Source organism: Rousettus aegyptiacus, unplaced genomic scaffold (genome assembly GCF_014176215.1).
Source record: "Rousettus aegyptiacus isolate mRouAeg1 unplaced genomic scaffold, mRouAeg1.p scaffold_m13_p_13, whole genome shotgun sequence".
Taxonomy (NCBI): Eukaryota; Metazoa; Chordata; class Mammalia; order Chiroptera; family Pteropodidae; genus Rousettus; species Rousettus aegyptiacus.
The window spans coordinates 46,358,472-46,373,771 of record NW_023416288.1 but is presented as its reverse complement, the minus strand read 5'-3'; the positions used below and the strand labels follow the sequence as shown (position 1 = coordinate 46,373,771).

At 53.4% G+C, this 15,300-nt stretch overlaps 1 protein-coding gene across 6 annotated transcripts in view; it reads left to right on the top strand.

The window, feature by feature from the left end:
- OGDH (oxoglutarate dehydrogenase) overlaps nucleotides 1-15,300 on the top strand; it is a 46,382-nt gene that overhangs the window by 1,963 nt on the left and 29,119 nt on the right. For all 6 annotated transcript variants that reach the window (XM_036230560.1, XM_036230559.1, XM_036230561.1 and 3 more), the window contains exon 2: nucleotides 9,791-10,037. In XM_036230560.1, coding sequence (XP_036086453.1) covers nucleotides 9,816-10,037 — 222 coding nt within the window. In that variant the 5' untranslated portion in view covers nucleotides 9,791-9,815. The remainder of the gene's footprint in view (nucleotides 1-9,790; nucleotides 10,038-15,300) is intronic.

Genomic DNA, 15,300 nt, shown 5'->3' with positions numbered 1-15,300 from the left:
AGCTTCCGAGATCAGACTTCGGGCTGGTTCAGGGTGGCATGGCCAGAGACCATGGACCACGGCTCCGCTGGAACTTGAACCCAGGACCTTCTGTGTGTAAAGCAGATGTGCTACCTGCTACACTATGGAGCCACATCTCACTCAAGTTATTTTTAAAGACTAACTTTAATTTCAGAAACATGAGTTTCTGTCGGTTTCATTAAATTTGAATGCTCGGTTTATTAAGTACCAAATATTTACTGTTTATTATGTGTAAGTCACACATATACATACATGCATATCAGCTGCTGTTAACCAATCTTACATGTTCCATTTGAAAAAAAATATAGCACTACCATTTACATTTTTAGATTTTACTCTGGAATAATTGTACAATATTGAGATATTTATTTTGAGAACTTCAATTTTAAGAAATCGTGCATACAAATCTGTCATATGCAGTTATAACAAATAGCACAGAAAGGTCCCCGTGTCCATTCACCCAGTTTCCTCCAGTGGTAAAAAACTGTAGCACAATATCACAACCGGAAACTGACATGGATAACAGTCAAGATACAGAGCATTTCTGTCACCACCAGGGACCCTCTCTTGCCTTTTCCTAGCCACTCCCTCTTCACTCTTGCCTCCAGCTCCTCAGCTCCTGGCGACCACTACTCTGTCCTCCATTTCTATAATTTTGACCTGTCAAGAATGTTATGTATAGAGACTCATACAGGACAAAGCCTTTGGGTTGGCTTTTTCCACCTAGCATAATTCTCTGAAAGGTCATGTAGGTTGTTGCCTACATCTGTTCCTTTTTATTTCTCTAGTCTCTGGATATACCACAGTCGGTTTTTCTGTTCACCCATTGAAAGACATCTGGATTGTTTTCATTCTTTGGCTGTTATGAGTAAGGCTGCCACAGACCTTCAGATACAGGTGTTATATGAACATCAGTTTTAATTTTCTCTGGGATAAATGCCCAGGAGTGCATCACTAGATCATATTAGTTGCATTTTTACTTTTTAAAGAAATAGCGAAAGTGTTTTCCAGAGTGGCTGAACCATTTTACGTTTCCACCCACAATGTATCTGTGAGCCACTTTCTCCACATCCTCACCAGCATTTGGTGATGTGACTATTTTTTATTTTACTCATTCACACAGATGTGCAGTAATGTCTCATTGTGGTTTTAATTTGCTTTTCTCTGATGTCTAGCGATATCGAACATCTTTTCATGTGCTTATTTGCCATCCATATATCCTCTTCAGTGAAATGCCCGTTTATATCTTTTGCCCGTTTTATAATTGGATCATTTGCTTTTTTTTAAATGTTGAATTTTGATCATTTCATATATATTCTAGATACTAGTCCTTTGTTGGATATGTGGTTTGCTAATATTTTCTCCTAGTCTGTAGCTTGTCTTTATTTTCTTTTGCAGAGCAAAAAATTCTAATTTTAATGAAGTCCAGTTTATCAATCACGGCTTGCACTTCTGGTGTCAAATCCAAGAACCTTTTGTCTAGCTCTTGTTCCTACAGATTTTCTCTTATGCACTTTCTAATTTTCACAGTTTTGAGTTGTACATTTAAACCTATGATCCACTTCTAGTTAATTTTTGTGTAATGTTTAAAATCTCGAGTGAGTGGTTTTGTTTGTTGTCTGTTTGTTTTGCCAATGATATTCAACCAACAGCATTTGTTGAGAAGATCATTCTTCCTCCATTGAATTTCTTTTTTGTATTTTTGCCATAAATCAATTGTGCTTTTGTGGGTGTGTTTTCTAGTTCTCTGTTCTCTTCTATTGGTCTTTTGTATCTCTCTCATCATCAATACCGCAGTGGATTGCTGCAGCTACATAATAAATCTCGAAATCAGATTGATTCACCCCACTTGTTTCTTCTTTTTCATTAATCTCATTCCTTTGCCTTCTCATAAACTTTAGAAAATCTTATCTATATCTACAAAAAAATCTTATTGAGATTTTTGTAGGAATTGTATTATCCCTGCACATCAGTTTGGACATAATCAACATACTTGTTCAGTCTTCCAATCCACGAACACAGTATGTCTCTCCATTTTTTTTTTTTTTTACTTTTTTATCAGTTTTTTTGTAGTTAGCATATGTTTTGTCAGGTTTACACTATTTCCTTTTGGAAATTTTTGGTTTTTATGTGTTCATTGATAGTATATAGAAATATAATTGATTTTTGTATGTTTATCTTGTACCCTGTGACCCTGCTGAATTCACTTTTTAGTTCTATTTTGTAGTTTCCTTGAGGTTTTGTACATACACGATTATGTCATCTGGAGTAGTTTATTTCTTACTCTCTGATCTGTATGTCTTTTAGTTCCTGTTTCTCCCTTATTTCCCTGGCTACAACTCCAGTACCATGTTAAATAATAGGCATGAGAGTGGACATCCTCACACTGTTGCCGGTTTCAGGAAGAAGTCTTTCACCATCAAGTACAACATTAATTGTAGGCTTTTGTGGTTGCTTCAATGTCAAGATGAAGTTCCCTTCTATTTCTAGTTTTTTTGTCATGAATGGGTGTTGAATTTTGTCTAGTGCTTTATCTGCATCTGTTAATATCATCATGTGATTTTTTTCTTCTCTAACCTGTCAATATGGTAGGTTACATTGTTTTTTGTTTTGGGATTTTTTTGTTTGTTTTGAATATTGAACCAGCCTTGCATTTCTAGACTAAACTCCACTAATTGTGTATAATTGTATTTATATGGTGCTTAATTCTCTTTGCTGGATTTCATTAAGGGTTTTTTTTTTTTTTTTTGACAATCTTTTGTCTGGGTTTGGTATCAGGGAAATATTAACTTCATGAAATGAGTTGGTAAGTATTTTCTGGAAAAAGTTGTGTAGATTTGGAGTTAAATCATCTTTAACATTTGGTTGTATTCCCCAGTGAAATGATCTGTGCCTGGAAATTACTTTTTCAGGAGCTTTTTAATCACAAAGTTTTTTAATAGTCGAAGGGTTACAAAATTATCTGTTTCAAATGAGTGCGTTGTGGTACTTTGCACCTTGTTGAGTTTTTCTATATCTTTGTTAATCTTATGTCTAGTTTTGTCCCTTTGAAAGGGGGGGGTTAAAGTTTCCAACTATAATTGTGGGGTTGTCTTTTCCTCCTTTCACTTTTATTGGTTTGAGTCACAAGTTTTGTACTGTGATGGTTGGTGCACACGCATTTAGGATTGCTGTATCTTCAGGGTGGATTGTCCTTTTATCATTATGTAATAGCCCTCCCTGTCTCCGGTAATCAGTTTCCTTTGCTCTGATGTCTCCTTTATCTGATAATAATGTAGATAGCCCTGGTTTCCTTTGATTAATGCTTGTGTGGTATATAATTTTCATTCTTTCACTTTCAACATTCCAGTATTGTTCTATTTGAAGTTTCTTGTAAACAAGCATACAGTTGGATCCTGTTTCATTCACTGACAATCTCATGTCTTCTAATTGGTGTATTTACATCATTTACAGTTAATGTAGCTATCGATGTGTTAGGACTTAAGTCTGCTGGTTTATTCTTTATTTTCTATTTTGCTTTGTTTCTCTGCTTTCCTTTCCCTGTCTTGTCATGGGTGACTCACGTTGTTTGGAAATTCCATCTTTGTTTACACGTAGTATTTTTGAATATACCTCTTTGTATAGTTTCTTTAGTGATTCTCGTGGCATTACATTATACATACGAAACTCAACCTCAGTCCACATCATCGTACCGGTTTGGGTGAATCGTGGGAACCGTGCCTCCTTTCATGTCCCTTTACCGCCCTCTGTTGAAAACTTTCTTAACTTTTCCTCGGCGTACATTTAGAACAACATCAGACATGTCGTAGTTTTTGCTTCAACCATCACACATAATTTGCAAGACTCAAGAAGGAAATTATATTTACTCAATTCTTGTTCTTTCCATTGTTCTTTATTTACGGTATTGCAAGATTCTTTCTTTTATCACTTGCTCTTCCTGTAGAGAACTTCCTTTACCCATTTATTGAGGGCAGGTCAGCTGGCAGCAAGTTCTCTTTAGTTTTCCTTCATCTGAGAATATTTTGATTCCACCTTTCATTCCCGAAGGATTCTGGGTTGGCAGTGATTTTCCTTCAGCATCTGAACAGTGTCGTGCCACTTTCCCTGGGCTGCCATAGTTTCTGATAAGAAATATGCTGTTCAAGTTGTGTGTAGTTTTCAGAAGTTTGTTTGTGATGTGTCTTGGAGCGGATTTCTTTGGGTTTATTCTCTTTAGGGTTTACTCAGTTTCTTGAATCTATAGGTTTACGCGTTTTGCCAAATTTGGAAAGTTTTCATCTATTGTTTCTTTGCATACTTCCACAGCACCTCCCTCTTTCTCCTCCAGAGATTCAGATGACATGTTTATGCAATCATTAGATCTTTTGTTATAGCTCCACACGTCCCTGAAGCCCTGTTCTTTTTTTCCCCCCAGTCTGTTTTCTCAGTCCAGATTGGATAATTTCTTTGTTCTAGTTTTGTGTTCACTGATTTTCTTCTGTCTCCATTCTGCAGTTTAGCCCATTCATCAGATTTTTTATTTTGGTTTTTATATTTTTCAGGTCTGAAATTTTCATTTGGTTCTTTATATATCTATTTCTTTGCTGAGGCTTTTTGGTGGTCGTTGTTTCAAGTATGTTTATAGTTACTTATGGAAGCATTTTGATGGTGACCGCTTTAAAATCTCAGCCAGGTGATTCTGGCATCTGTGTGGCCTTGGTGTTGGTGTCCGGATATTGTCTTTTTTTTTTTTTCGTCTCATTTGAGATCACCTTGGTTCTTGATGTGGTAAGCGACCTTTGATTGCAACCAGGACATTTGGTGTTGTGTTACAAGGCTGGATCTTATTTAAATCTCTGAGCAGAGCAGGCTTCCTCTGACATTGGTGGAGTACAGGAGGTGCTCCCAGGTCACCGCTGAGCGGGGGTGGACTTGAGGCTTCCCACCCAGCCTCCTCGGTTTCTGCCGTGTGGGTGTAAGTGCCATGTTAGGCCTTTGCGATTCCGCCCTGCCTGGGAAGGAACAGGTGCTGCCCTGTCTTTGCTGGGCGGGGCTGGGACACAGGCTTCCCTCCTGGCCTCCGCGGGCATTATTGGAGTGGGGAGGGCTCATTGTCACGCAGTGGTGACAGAAGGCCCTTTTCCCCTGTGACATTACCAGGTGGGATGAGGGTGGGCCACAGTGTTTTCTGAGGAGCTGACCGCAGCAGGGCAGTGATTGTCTAAAAATGTTCTGTCCTGCTGGCTGGTGCTCTGGCCAGAAGGAACTGGCTTTTGTCGTTTTAGTCTACATTAGTTGGTATTTCTGGGTTGCCAGCTTCCCCAGCGCCTCATCTGGGGTAGATGAAGCAAAAGAAAAGGAAGACCTCAGTGCTCGGTCTTCGCCCGGCCGCAGGGCCCCTTCCCAGCCTGTCTCCTTCGCTGTGCCTTTCGGTCTCTGTTTTGTTTTGTTTTACATGTAGCATCGTATGTTTTTAGCTTCATTTATTGGGAAACAAGTCCTGCCGATGCTTTAAACATTTTAAATCAATATTGATCAATGACCTTGCTTTCCTTAAAAATGGAACACTTTATCCTGGAAAGTAACTTTGCCTGCAGCCTGGAGCAGCACTGTCACCCCCCCCCCCCACCATTGTGGGGCGCCATCAGCCACGGACCCTTCACTGCAGCTCTCGGAGCTCTGACGGCCAGGGTGCCCCGCCGGCTGGCTGGCTCCGCTCCAAGGTAACCTGCATTTGCACTGACCTTGGGAACGTCAGCTTTTTAAGAGATACCGTCAGTTGGTCTTTTTTCCTGGCTAGTCATAATTCTTTAACCATAAGAAATGCTTTTAAAGTGTGCAGAGTGTTTTCGTGTTGGCACCGCAATTACAAAACCACAACTGTCGCGGGGGCCGGGCGCGCCCCTCCCTCCGCCTACGGCGGGGAGAGGAAGGTTCAGGCCGCGGGTTGGGCGCTCGGCCTGCTGTCCACCGGCTCCCTCGGTCCTTCTCGCTGGTTCTGGCGAACTGCAGCGTGAAAGTGACCGCGACCTCCCTACCTCAGCTATGTTTGATGAAGCATCACCAGTGACACACGCTGAATTCTTTGAGGGTCTGGTCCGTGCTCCCTGAGCAGACGTTCTTGGTGTCACTGCTGAGGCCGGGGTGGTCGCACACGTGCAGCAGCAGCTGCCAGCACCGTCCTGGGGGCGCCTCACGAATTAGCGGGTCCACCCCGGTCAGGCACAGGTCCGTCCCGCGTGCTCTTCCGTCGGAGGCCCGCTGTTCTGCCGAGGAGGGTGACCTTGGGCAGGGCGCGTGCGGCCCGGCCAGGGAAGGCACAGGCACGCATCGAGTTCTCTTTGATTTCAGCACCTCATTTCCGAAGGGCAGGGCCCCCGAACCCTTAAAAACCAATTTTGCTTCGGTTTTTACTCTTTTAACCTTATTTTTCTCAAATACATAGATTTAAACTTGCGTCTCGAAATTAATAGGTTACAAATAGCGTCATTTTGTGTACTTCATTGGTACTGATAGGTTTGTTTACATTTTTCTTGTGCCCATTCTTTTTTTCAAAGGTAACTTTATGGAGGTATGATTGACAGACCATACAATTCACTCGTTTAAATTGTGCAGTTGAATGTTTTCCAGTATTTTAGGTGTGCAGCCATCACCACAGACTAGTCGTGGAGCATTTTCATGCCCCCTAAGGAAACCCCCACACCCGTTAGTCCCATCTCATCCCTGCCCGCCCCTGCCCCAGCCACCCCCAATCATAGAAAATCATAGATTTTCCTGTTCTGAATATTTCACGTAAATGCAATCATGCAGCGTGTTGTTTGTGAACGACTTACTTCACTGAACGTGGCGCTTTTGGGGTTCATCTGTGTTGCAGCCGTATCAGCGTTTCATTTCTTTTCAGTGCCTAACTCCCTTCCGCCGCGTGGCCGGACCGCCTTCACCAGTGGGACGTTTGGAGGGTCCCCCGCTTGGTCCGTGTGGCTACTGCTGCTCCGGTCGTTCGTGCACACGTTTTTGTGTGGACACTTGTTTCCATTTCTCTTGCTCACGGCCGCAGGAGCAGAGCCGTCGAGTCCCAGGGCAGCTCTGCGGACCTGCCGGGCTGTTCGCGGTGTCCCCAGCAGCGCCTGCGGCTCTGGGCTGTCCACGCCCTCGCCAACGCTCGTTATTTTTTTTCATTGTATCTCCTGCGCACGAAGTGGTGTCCTGTGGTTTTGGTTTTCATTTCTCTGCCGACTGATGATGTTGAGAATCTTCATTGCTCATTGGCCATTTTGTGTATCTTTGGGAAAATGTCGATTCATTTCCTTCGTTTATTTTTTGATTGGGTCATCTTCCTTTCTATTACTGAATTATAAGAGTTTTTTATGTATTCTGTATAAAGTTCTTTGTCAGTTACACGATTGCAGCCATTCTCCCCTATCCTCTGTCTTCCCTTTCTTGCTGGTGTCCTCCGAAGCACAGACGCTCTCATCTGGATGGAATCCAGTTTATCCATTTCGTCTCTTGTTGTACTTCTGGCTTCCTAAGATTCAGTTGCCTTACTTAAGGATGCACAGATTTACTCCATGTTAGCTTAGAAGTTGTACAGTTTTAGCTCTCACATTCAGGGCTTTGATCTGTTTTGAAGTAAGTTTGTCTGCGGTGTGAGGTAAGGGTCCAGCTTCATTCTTCCGTGTGTGGACGTCCATTTGTTCCCATACCATCTACTTAAAAGGCTGGTTTTTTTTCCTCCACTGAATTTTTTGGCATCTTTGTCAGATAGAAACATTCCTCTAAACCAAAAATCAGGATGCTTGTACTTTTTGGATCACCCAGAACTTTCATGGAAGTGTTTGAACAAGTGGGTGTCTCCACCAGACCACGTGCTGTTTGCAGAGCTGACGCCGCAGTGGGAGGGCAGGACCCGCGTTCGGGGTCGTGGACAGGAGGCAGCTGTTCCAGCCCCCCTGCGCGGGGGAGGGGTGTGAGCCACCTGCAGTGGAGCCCATTTCCCAAAGCGTCACCCGAAGGGCGCAGGGAAGAGCTGCTGGAATGAGCGGAGGGTGAGGGTAGCAGCTGGGTGATGACAGTTTGTAGAGGTGACGCTGCTGTGTCCTAGGAGAAAACCCCAGTGCAGGCCAGATGGAAGTGCCCCTGGAGGGAGAAACGCAGGTTCTCTTGGACCTGAGTGACGTTTCATGCCGAAGCCATGGTGGCGGTGGCGGTGGCGGTGCCGGCAGAGTGTGCGAAGACCCTCGGTCTGCCTGGTGCTTGCCCGTGGGAAACTGGAGCGCATTCGGATGTGGGGAGAATCACTGAAGTAGCTGAAAACTGTGGCTTTTAAGGGACCAACACCACAGGGCGAAGATGGCGTTCTGCAGCCGTACCCAAAACCCGGAGCTCGTTCACCTTTGATTTCCAAGGCGCGAGTTTCCGTTGTCGTTTGCTTTGTCGTTGAAGCGCCTGTTTTGCTTTCCCTTCTGCCGACCTGTCCTTCCTGAGCCGCAGAACGGCAGACGCTCCGTCTCCCGGTGTCCTTATGCGCTCCGTGGGACCGTTCGGGCCGGGAGGCGGCGTCCTCGCCAACTGCGCAGAGCACGGTTTATGCTGCTCCCTCCCTGGACGGTTCTCGGTGTGCTCAGGGCTCCAGTCCCCGCAGGAAGGTGTGGCGGGGGGTGTGAAGCCCGGAGCCCCTGCCCCAGGGCCCCTTTTGCCGACTGGCAGTGTCCTCGTCCCTTCCTGACAGGGTCCTTGCCCAGAGGCGTGCCCGAGTGTTGAAAGTGGTTCAGGACCCTCTGGGAACAGTCTGAATTGTCTCGGAGTCCAGTGGGCAGTCAGCTTTTATAAAGTGGCTGCTTTTCGTAGTTATAAATTAGGTTTAAGATTACAGCCATCAGGTACAAGGTCTGGTCAGATCAGAGGCAAATGCGTTTGCCCCCCGCCCCTGGCTCCCCCCAGGCCTGGGTTCACTCACTCTCCGTTCTCGCGCCCCTCTCCGTCTGTGTGACCCTCTCTCTTTCTGTGTCTCGCCCACCTTTGTCCCCCCCACACACACACACCTCTCTGTCTCTAGTCCAGGGCGTCCTCCCCTCAAGGCCTGGCCGCCTCCTCCCTCCCTGGCCTGTGGGGGCTGTCACCGAAGGGCCAGGGAGGGCAGTCTGCCATCAGGAGGCCTAGGCGGGGAGCCTGGCTCTGCTAGGAGTGGCCTGTGACCTTGAAGGAAACTTGAACCGAAACGCGGAAGGATGGTCTCTAAAACAGAAGGGGGGTCCGCGGGCTTTGCACGCCGTGCCCCCATGTCAGGTCGCTGTCGCCGCCCAGCGTGACCGGCGGGGGGGCGTGCCCTTCCCGAGGGCGCCCCTCCTGGCCCTGCGCGCGCCCGGTTCCGTCCCTGCTGGCCTGCGCGTCCTCACGCCTCCCTGCTCCGGCCTCTGCTTCAGCGCTGCTCGCAATGGTCTTTCAAGATATGTTTTTTCCTGCTCAGAGATAAGGTACTTGAGAAGGTTTTCCAATTTGTCTTTATTCTCCAGAACATCGTGAGTCCAGCGGGTGCTGGGTGGCTCCTGGGTGGCTCACGGCGCATTTAGCCCCCGTCGGAACCGCAGCCCCTCAGCTCGTTGCCTTTTCTGTTTCTGTGATCATTTCCCACCCGCGTAAACGTGGGGCACGTCGCAGGTTGACGTCACGTGGTGGGTTGTGTCCCTCCGACGAGGCCTCCCCTCGTCCGCCGCCGCCCTGCAGCGCGGCCGCGGCGCCCCCAGGGGCTTTGTCCGCCAGACGCCCTTTCACCTTTCCGTTCTCTGCGCAGGCGGCCGTGACACTTCGGGACGAGAATGTTCCACCTAAGGACTTGTGCTGCTACGCTGCGGCCGCTGACGGCCTCGCAGACCGTCAGGACGCTGTCGCAGGCCAGGCCGGCCGCCGCCAGGACGCTGGGCCAGACGCGCTGCTACGCGGCGCCCGTGGCCGCCGAGCCGTTCCTGAGCGGCACGAGCGGCAGCTACGTGGAGGAGATGTACTACGCCTGGCTGGAGGACCCCAAGAGCGTCCACAAGGTAGGCCCCGGGGCGTCTGCGGCGCCCCTGTTTTCCGCAGCTCCGCCCGCTGCCCTCCCTGTGCCCCTGTAAGGCCGGGGTCGGGGACGGTGCCGAGCGTGGCCTGTTGGGAGCCGGGCCGCTGGGCCGGAGGGGAGCGAGCGAAGCTTCGTCTGCGTTCGCCGCCGCCGCTGTCCGCCGTCCCTGATGCCACAGAAGTCAGGGACCGCTGGGAGAGCTCCTGGGTGGACACGGGGCGACGCAAGCGCCTGGTATCCCGGGCGCGCTATGTGGAGGTCACGTGGCTCTCGGGCAGGTGGCACTCTGGACGGCGCGGAAACGAGGTGGCGGCTCCTGCTGGGCGCTACTGGGGAGGCTCGGTGAGGGGCACGGCCCCGGAAAGTCTCCCTCCCGCTGCTGAGCCTCATCACTGCCAGCGTGGTCAGTGTGGTGGCCCCTGTCACTGGCGTCAGGGGAGGGCACAGAGGGTCCCGAGCACCCTCCGCCAATGCGCGGCCTCCCCACTGTCCGCACCCCACGGGCGACAGGACTCGCACCGACGGCGTTGTTGGCCCAGGTCGTCGCCTGCGTCAGGGTCGTTCCTGGCCTGGCTGAGTGTGTGGCGACGTCCGTCCTCACGGCGTCACGCGGACGTTCGTGTCACCACCCTGAACCCTGAGCGCGCCTGCTTCCGGCGTGTCTCAGCACAGCGTCGAGGAAGGTCCTGGGGTCCTCGGCTGGCGGGGTCTGCCCGGGGAGAGGCCAGGGTGGGTTAGGGTCCCACCCTCACGGGGGCGTGCTGCCCAGTTCGTCAGGGAGCCGTGGAGCCGCCCTCCCCCGTGTGTGCAGGACACCTTCAGACGGCCCAGTGGCCGCCGGGAGATGGCCGCGTGCGGGGCAGGGCGAGCCTGACGGGCAGCAGCGGTTCACCCAGCCCCGCACCCTGAGCTCTGAAGGGCCCTCCTGAGTGGCACATGGTGCTGCTGCCCTCCGGGCCCTGCCATCCTCAAGGGCCCACAGAGACCCCTCACGAGGCCTCGGAGAACCTGCCAGGGCTTTGGGGGCGGGCACATGGGCCAGGGATGCCAGCCCAGAGCTCGATCACCCCAGGCCTCCCCTGTGCTGGAGGGGCCCGGGAAGGTAGGCAGCCACTGGGCAGTGCCTCGCACCCCTTTGTGTGACACCCAGTGCGGTCGCTGCCTCCGTCCGGGGCAGAGCCAGGGGTGTTCTGGGCCCCACGGCAGAGCCCCTTGGCCGGCGTTGCCATTTGCTGACACTGGGCTTGCACACTGGGGTGTTTGGCGACGCCCCCACCCGTGCCACCCGTGCGCTGGAACTGATACCTCGTTTTTGCCAAGCGTCGACAGGGTTGGCTTCTGTAATAGGAACACTCCCAAGAGGGACCCCAGTTTTAACTGCTTCCAGTACAAACCGGGCAAGGGTGACAAGTCTGGCAGGCCTGAGCCCAGTGCCCCCTAGATGTGGTGGGGCAACGTTCTCAGCTGGCTCTGGGCACGGCCCGGCCATCCTTGGCTGGGGACAGTTAGAGTACGGCCCTGCCGTGAGGCGAGGGTGTGAAGGCCAGCAGTCCGCATCCTGTGGCACTGTCTTTCGGGACCACTGAGCCCTAAAGCAGGAGCCTCTTGTACAGGTTCTGTGGAGTGAGCGGTCAGCCGCAGGCCTGCCCACTGGACCTCCCAGTGGGACGGTCACACACAGGAACACCTCAGGCCCAGCAGTGGGCACAGAAGGCACCCCCGGAGGGTGCGGGTCGCCCAGTGCAGCCACTTCCTGCACGGCGGTGACGCGAACAGAGCTGGTCACGTGCATGGGAACCCGCCACTCAGGACAGCGTGTGGCATTCGCCAGCGCGAGCTCAGCTGGGAGAGCCCCCTGCCCGGGGTGGTTGGCAGGACGCTCCGCCTGCTGGCCAGCGAGGCACCGGCAGCCGTCCTTGGCCCAGGGAGCCACTGCCTGCCCACTCGTTTCCCCGGCCGGCCAAACCCTTGTTTCAGGATGACCAGGCATCTGTGTCCTCGCTGCCTCGCTGCCCTGAATTTCATGTTTGTAGCAGTTAGAAAGCACTGTTAGTATCAGAGCTTAGCATGGCTGTCCGTGACAGAGCTGGGGCCTGACGCAGCCTGGCAACCGTTGTTTATCGATGTGCGATGAGACCTTTGCACCTGGGCGTTGGTCTGTTCCAGGGTGGCCATCGGGTGACGAAGCTGTGTGTGTGGGCGGGCAGGGCCTGGTTCCAAGCCAAGGTGGGGACAGCGGGGCAGCGTCAGGGGTAGCATCAGAGGGGACTTTGGACAAGAGGAGATGGTCCGTCCTGTCGAGAACCCAGAGCCGTGGAAGTCTGCAGCTGGAGTCAGCGTTCACAGCCAGGATCGAGCTCTAATTGTCAGCTTCTCGAACAAACGCAGGTGTCCCCGCAGATGCCGTTGACAGTGCGAAGAGCGGTGCAGGTGCGGGGTGTCCTGAGGAGCTGGGCGCAGAGCCCAAGCCACAGCCCTGGCACCCCCCAGCCTGCGGAGCTGGCACGGCGGGCCCGCCGCGGCGGGTTCGGCCGGCACGTGGCCCCGTTAGAGCGCACACCTGCACCAGCTGACGCGTCCACACGGTGGAGGCCTTGGAGACCGTCCAGAACTGGCGCCCTCCACGAACAGTCTGACGTGAGCTCATGGCCAGGAGCTTGGTGCTGAGGCTCTTGTGATGTGGCGACAATAAACAGGCAAAGTCCGCGTGCCTCACTGAATTCCTCATAACTGCATTCCTGCCGAGGTCAGCATCTCTGTTACCTGGGGTGGAGGCTCTGGACTCTCGGCGCTCCGGGTTCATAAAACGTGCCCTCCCCACACCACACCGGAGACCCCACTCGATGCCCGGCCTGGCATTGCATCTGACTTCACACGTAGCACCGCCCCACCTGACGCCCCACCTGACGCCCCAGCGAGCACTGCACCTGGCATTGTACCTGACCCCACACCTTTCAGTCTGTTTGTCTGTGAAGGAGGCGGAACCTGTGGATTTGACTGAGCAGGTGTGTCGAGCACGTCCTGTGCACTGGACTAGCTCCCTAAGGAATTTACAGGGGGTCAGGGACGTGTTTGCAGCCTGCAGAGAGCTTCCTGTACCTGGGGAGAAGGGACTGGCGACTGCAGGGAAGCCTGTCGTGGTCCTTAGCGGCCTGGGAGGCGTGTGGGGCACAGAGGTCGAGCTCTGCGGTTAACTGCGCAGTCGCCTGCGGTGAGGTCAGGGTTTTGCTTTCATGTCAGCCAGAACGTGCACTCACTCCCGCCTGAAACCTGCCGTGTTGGGTTTTGGTTTGTCATTTCGGCAACAAGGTGATGATGGCGCCTCTGCTGCCTGGCTGTCGCGGTCCTGCCCTCCCCCTGCCCTCCTCCCTCTCCACCCCTGGCCGGGCTCAGGCCTGCCCCCAGCACAGCTCCCGCTTCCTCAGAAGGAACGCTGTGACATCGTCCCTGCCAGGCCACCGAGACCTGGTCCCAGCCTCCTCGTGGACCTGTGCTCCCTCCGTGGGGCCACGCCGCACGGCTGTCCTCAGCTCCGAGCGCTGGCCCTCCCTTCACTGGTTGGCGCTGGCGCCTGCTTTGAAGTCGCGTTCCCTCGTCCGTCTGCTGTTCCCAGAGCGAGGGAGCTCATCGTGGACCTTCCCTGTCCCCAGACATCAGGGCTCGCCGCACAGGGGGCCTTGGTGCTGTCTGGTGCCTGTTTGAGTAACGGTGTCACCTTTCCACGCAGTGTGTCCTGCACTTGTCCGGGGAGACTGCTCGCATGGGTGGGGAGTGTCGCGGGCTGCGGCTCTGCCGCTGGAGGCCCCTCTGGGGCGCGCGCCTCCCGTCGTCCCTCTCTGTGGGGCGCGCGCCTCCCGTCGTCCCTCTCTGTGGGGCGCGCGCCTCCCGTCGTCCCTCTCTGTGGGGCACGCGCCTCCCGTCGTCCCTCTCTGTGGGGCGCGCGCCTCCCGTCGTCCCTCTCTGTGGGGCGCGCGCCTCCCGTCGTCCCTCTCTGTGGGGCGCGCGCCTCCCGTCGTCCCTCTCTGTGGGGCGCGCGCCTCCCGTCGTCCCTCCCTGCTGGGCCGCGGCCTGGCGTCTGCATCCGGCCGCGAGGCCGGCCGAGGCCACACAGGCGGCAGGTAGATGCAGAGCTTAGAGGCTGTGACGCAGCGCCTGTCGGCGTGGCTGCCGAGCCTTGCCTGCCGAGCCTTGCCTGCCCCTCCGGTCACGCTCTGAGGGGGCGCTCCCGCAGCCAGGCCCAGTGGGATGCGGAAGGCACCTGCCCCACACGGAAGCCCAGGCCGGGCCTTGGTTCTGCCCACTGAAGGTGCGCTGCGTGGCTTTTGCCGAGTGTGCACAGTCCAGAACTTTCTGCACCCAGACGTGAAAGCCCTCCTGGTCATGAGGGAGGGGAGCTTGCTGCTGTTGGGGTGGGTGCCTCGTCTGAGGGCAGGCGCCCACACCGTTGCCTAGAACAAGCGAGGGAGAGCCAGGTGGCGGTGTGTGTGGCGGGGCGAGTCACAGGAAAGGCAGGGGCTGCGTCGCTGGCACAGGGGCTCCCGGTGGTGCCCAGCTCTCAGCGGTACTGGTACAGACCGTTTTTTTCCGGCTGCCTCTGGCTCCAGCAGGTCTCTCTAGAACTGCCCTCTGCAGTTGTCCTGAGCTAGTTACAGGTCACCTGGCGTTTCCTCCTGGGCACTGTACCCAGGTCAGGGAGAGGAGACTGAGTAGCAATTGTCCCTCCCAGGGCTGGCCTGGGAGGGCCGGAGCCCTCGGCCTCCGCCCTGGGAATTCCTGGGGTGTCACTTCCCCTTGGCTTTGGCATGAGGGCCCCCGCCAGGTGGCACTGTGTGCACATCCTCCTGCCCGTGGCTCCTGGGAGGTGAGGGTCACATGCGTCGGGCCTTGGCCGTAGACCCGTGAGCATCTGGTGCCATCGGGATGAGGGGCCAGCATTTGGCCAGGGACCCTCGGTCCAACTGCCGCTGCGTCCCTGGATGCGTCTGTAGCGCGCCGTCTGCTGCACAGCTTGGAGCAGGTCAGGTCGCGTGTGCCACTTCCAGCAGCTACTTGGTTTTAGGGTCACGCCCTGCACCCCGGCCCCTCGCAGCCCCAGGGTGCGTGCCCAGAGCAGGACTGGGTGTGGACACAGGTGAGGCTGGGGATGCCAGCACTGGAGCAGGTTTGGGTAAAGAAGGAAGTCGGTTAGGTTTGCGTGGCAGGAGCAGCTTGCTCGTGGTCCCTGCCACGCCAGGCTGGCTCCTGCT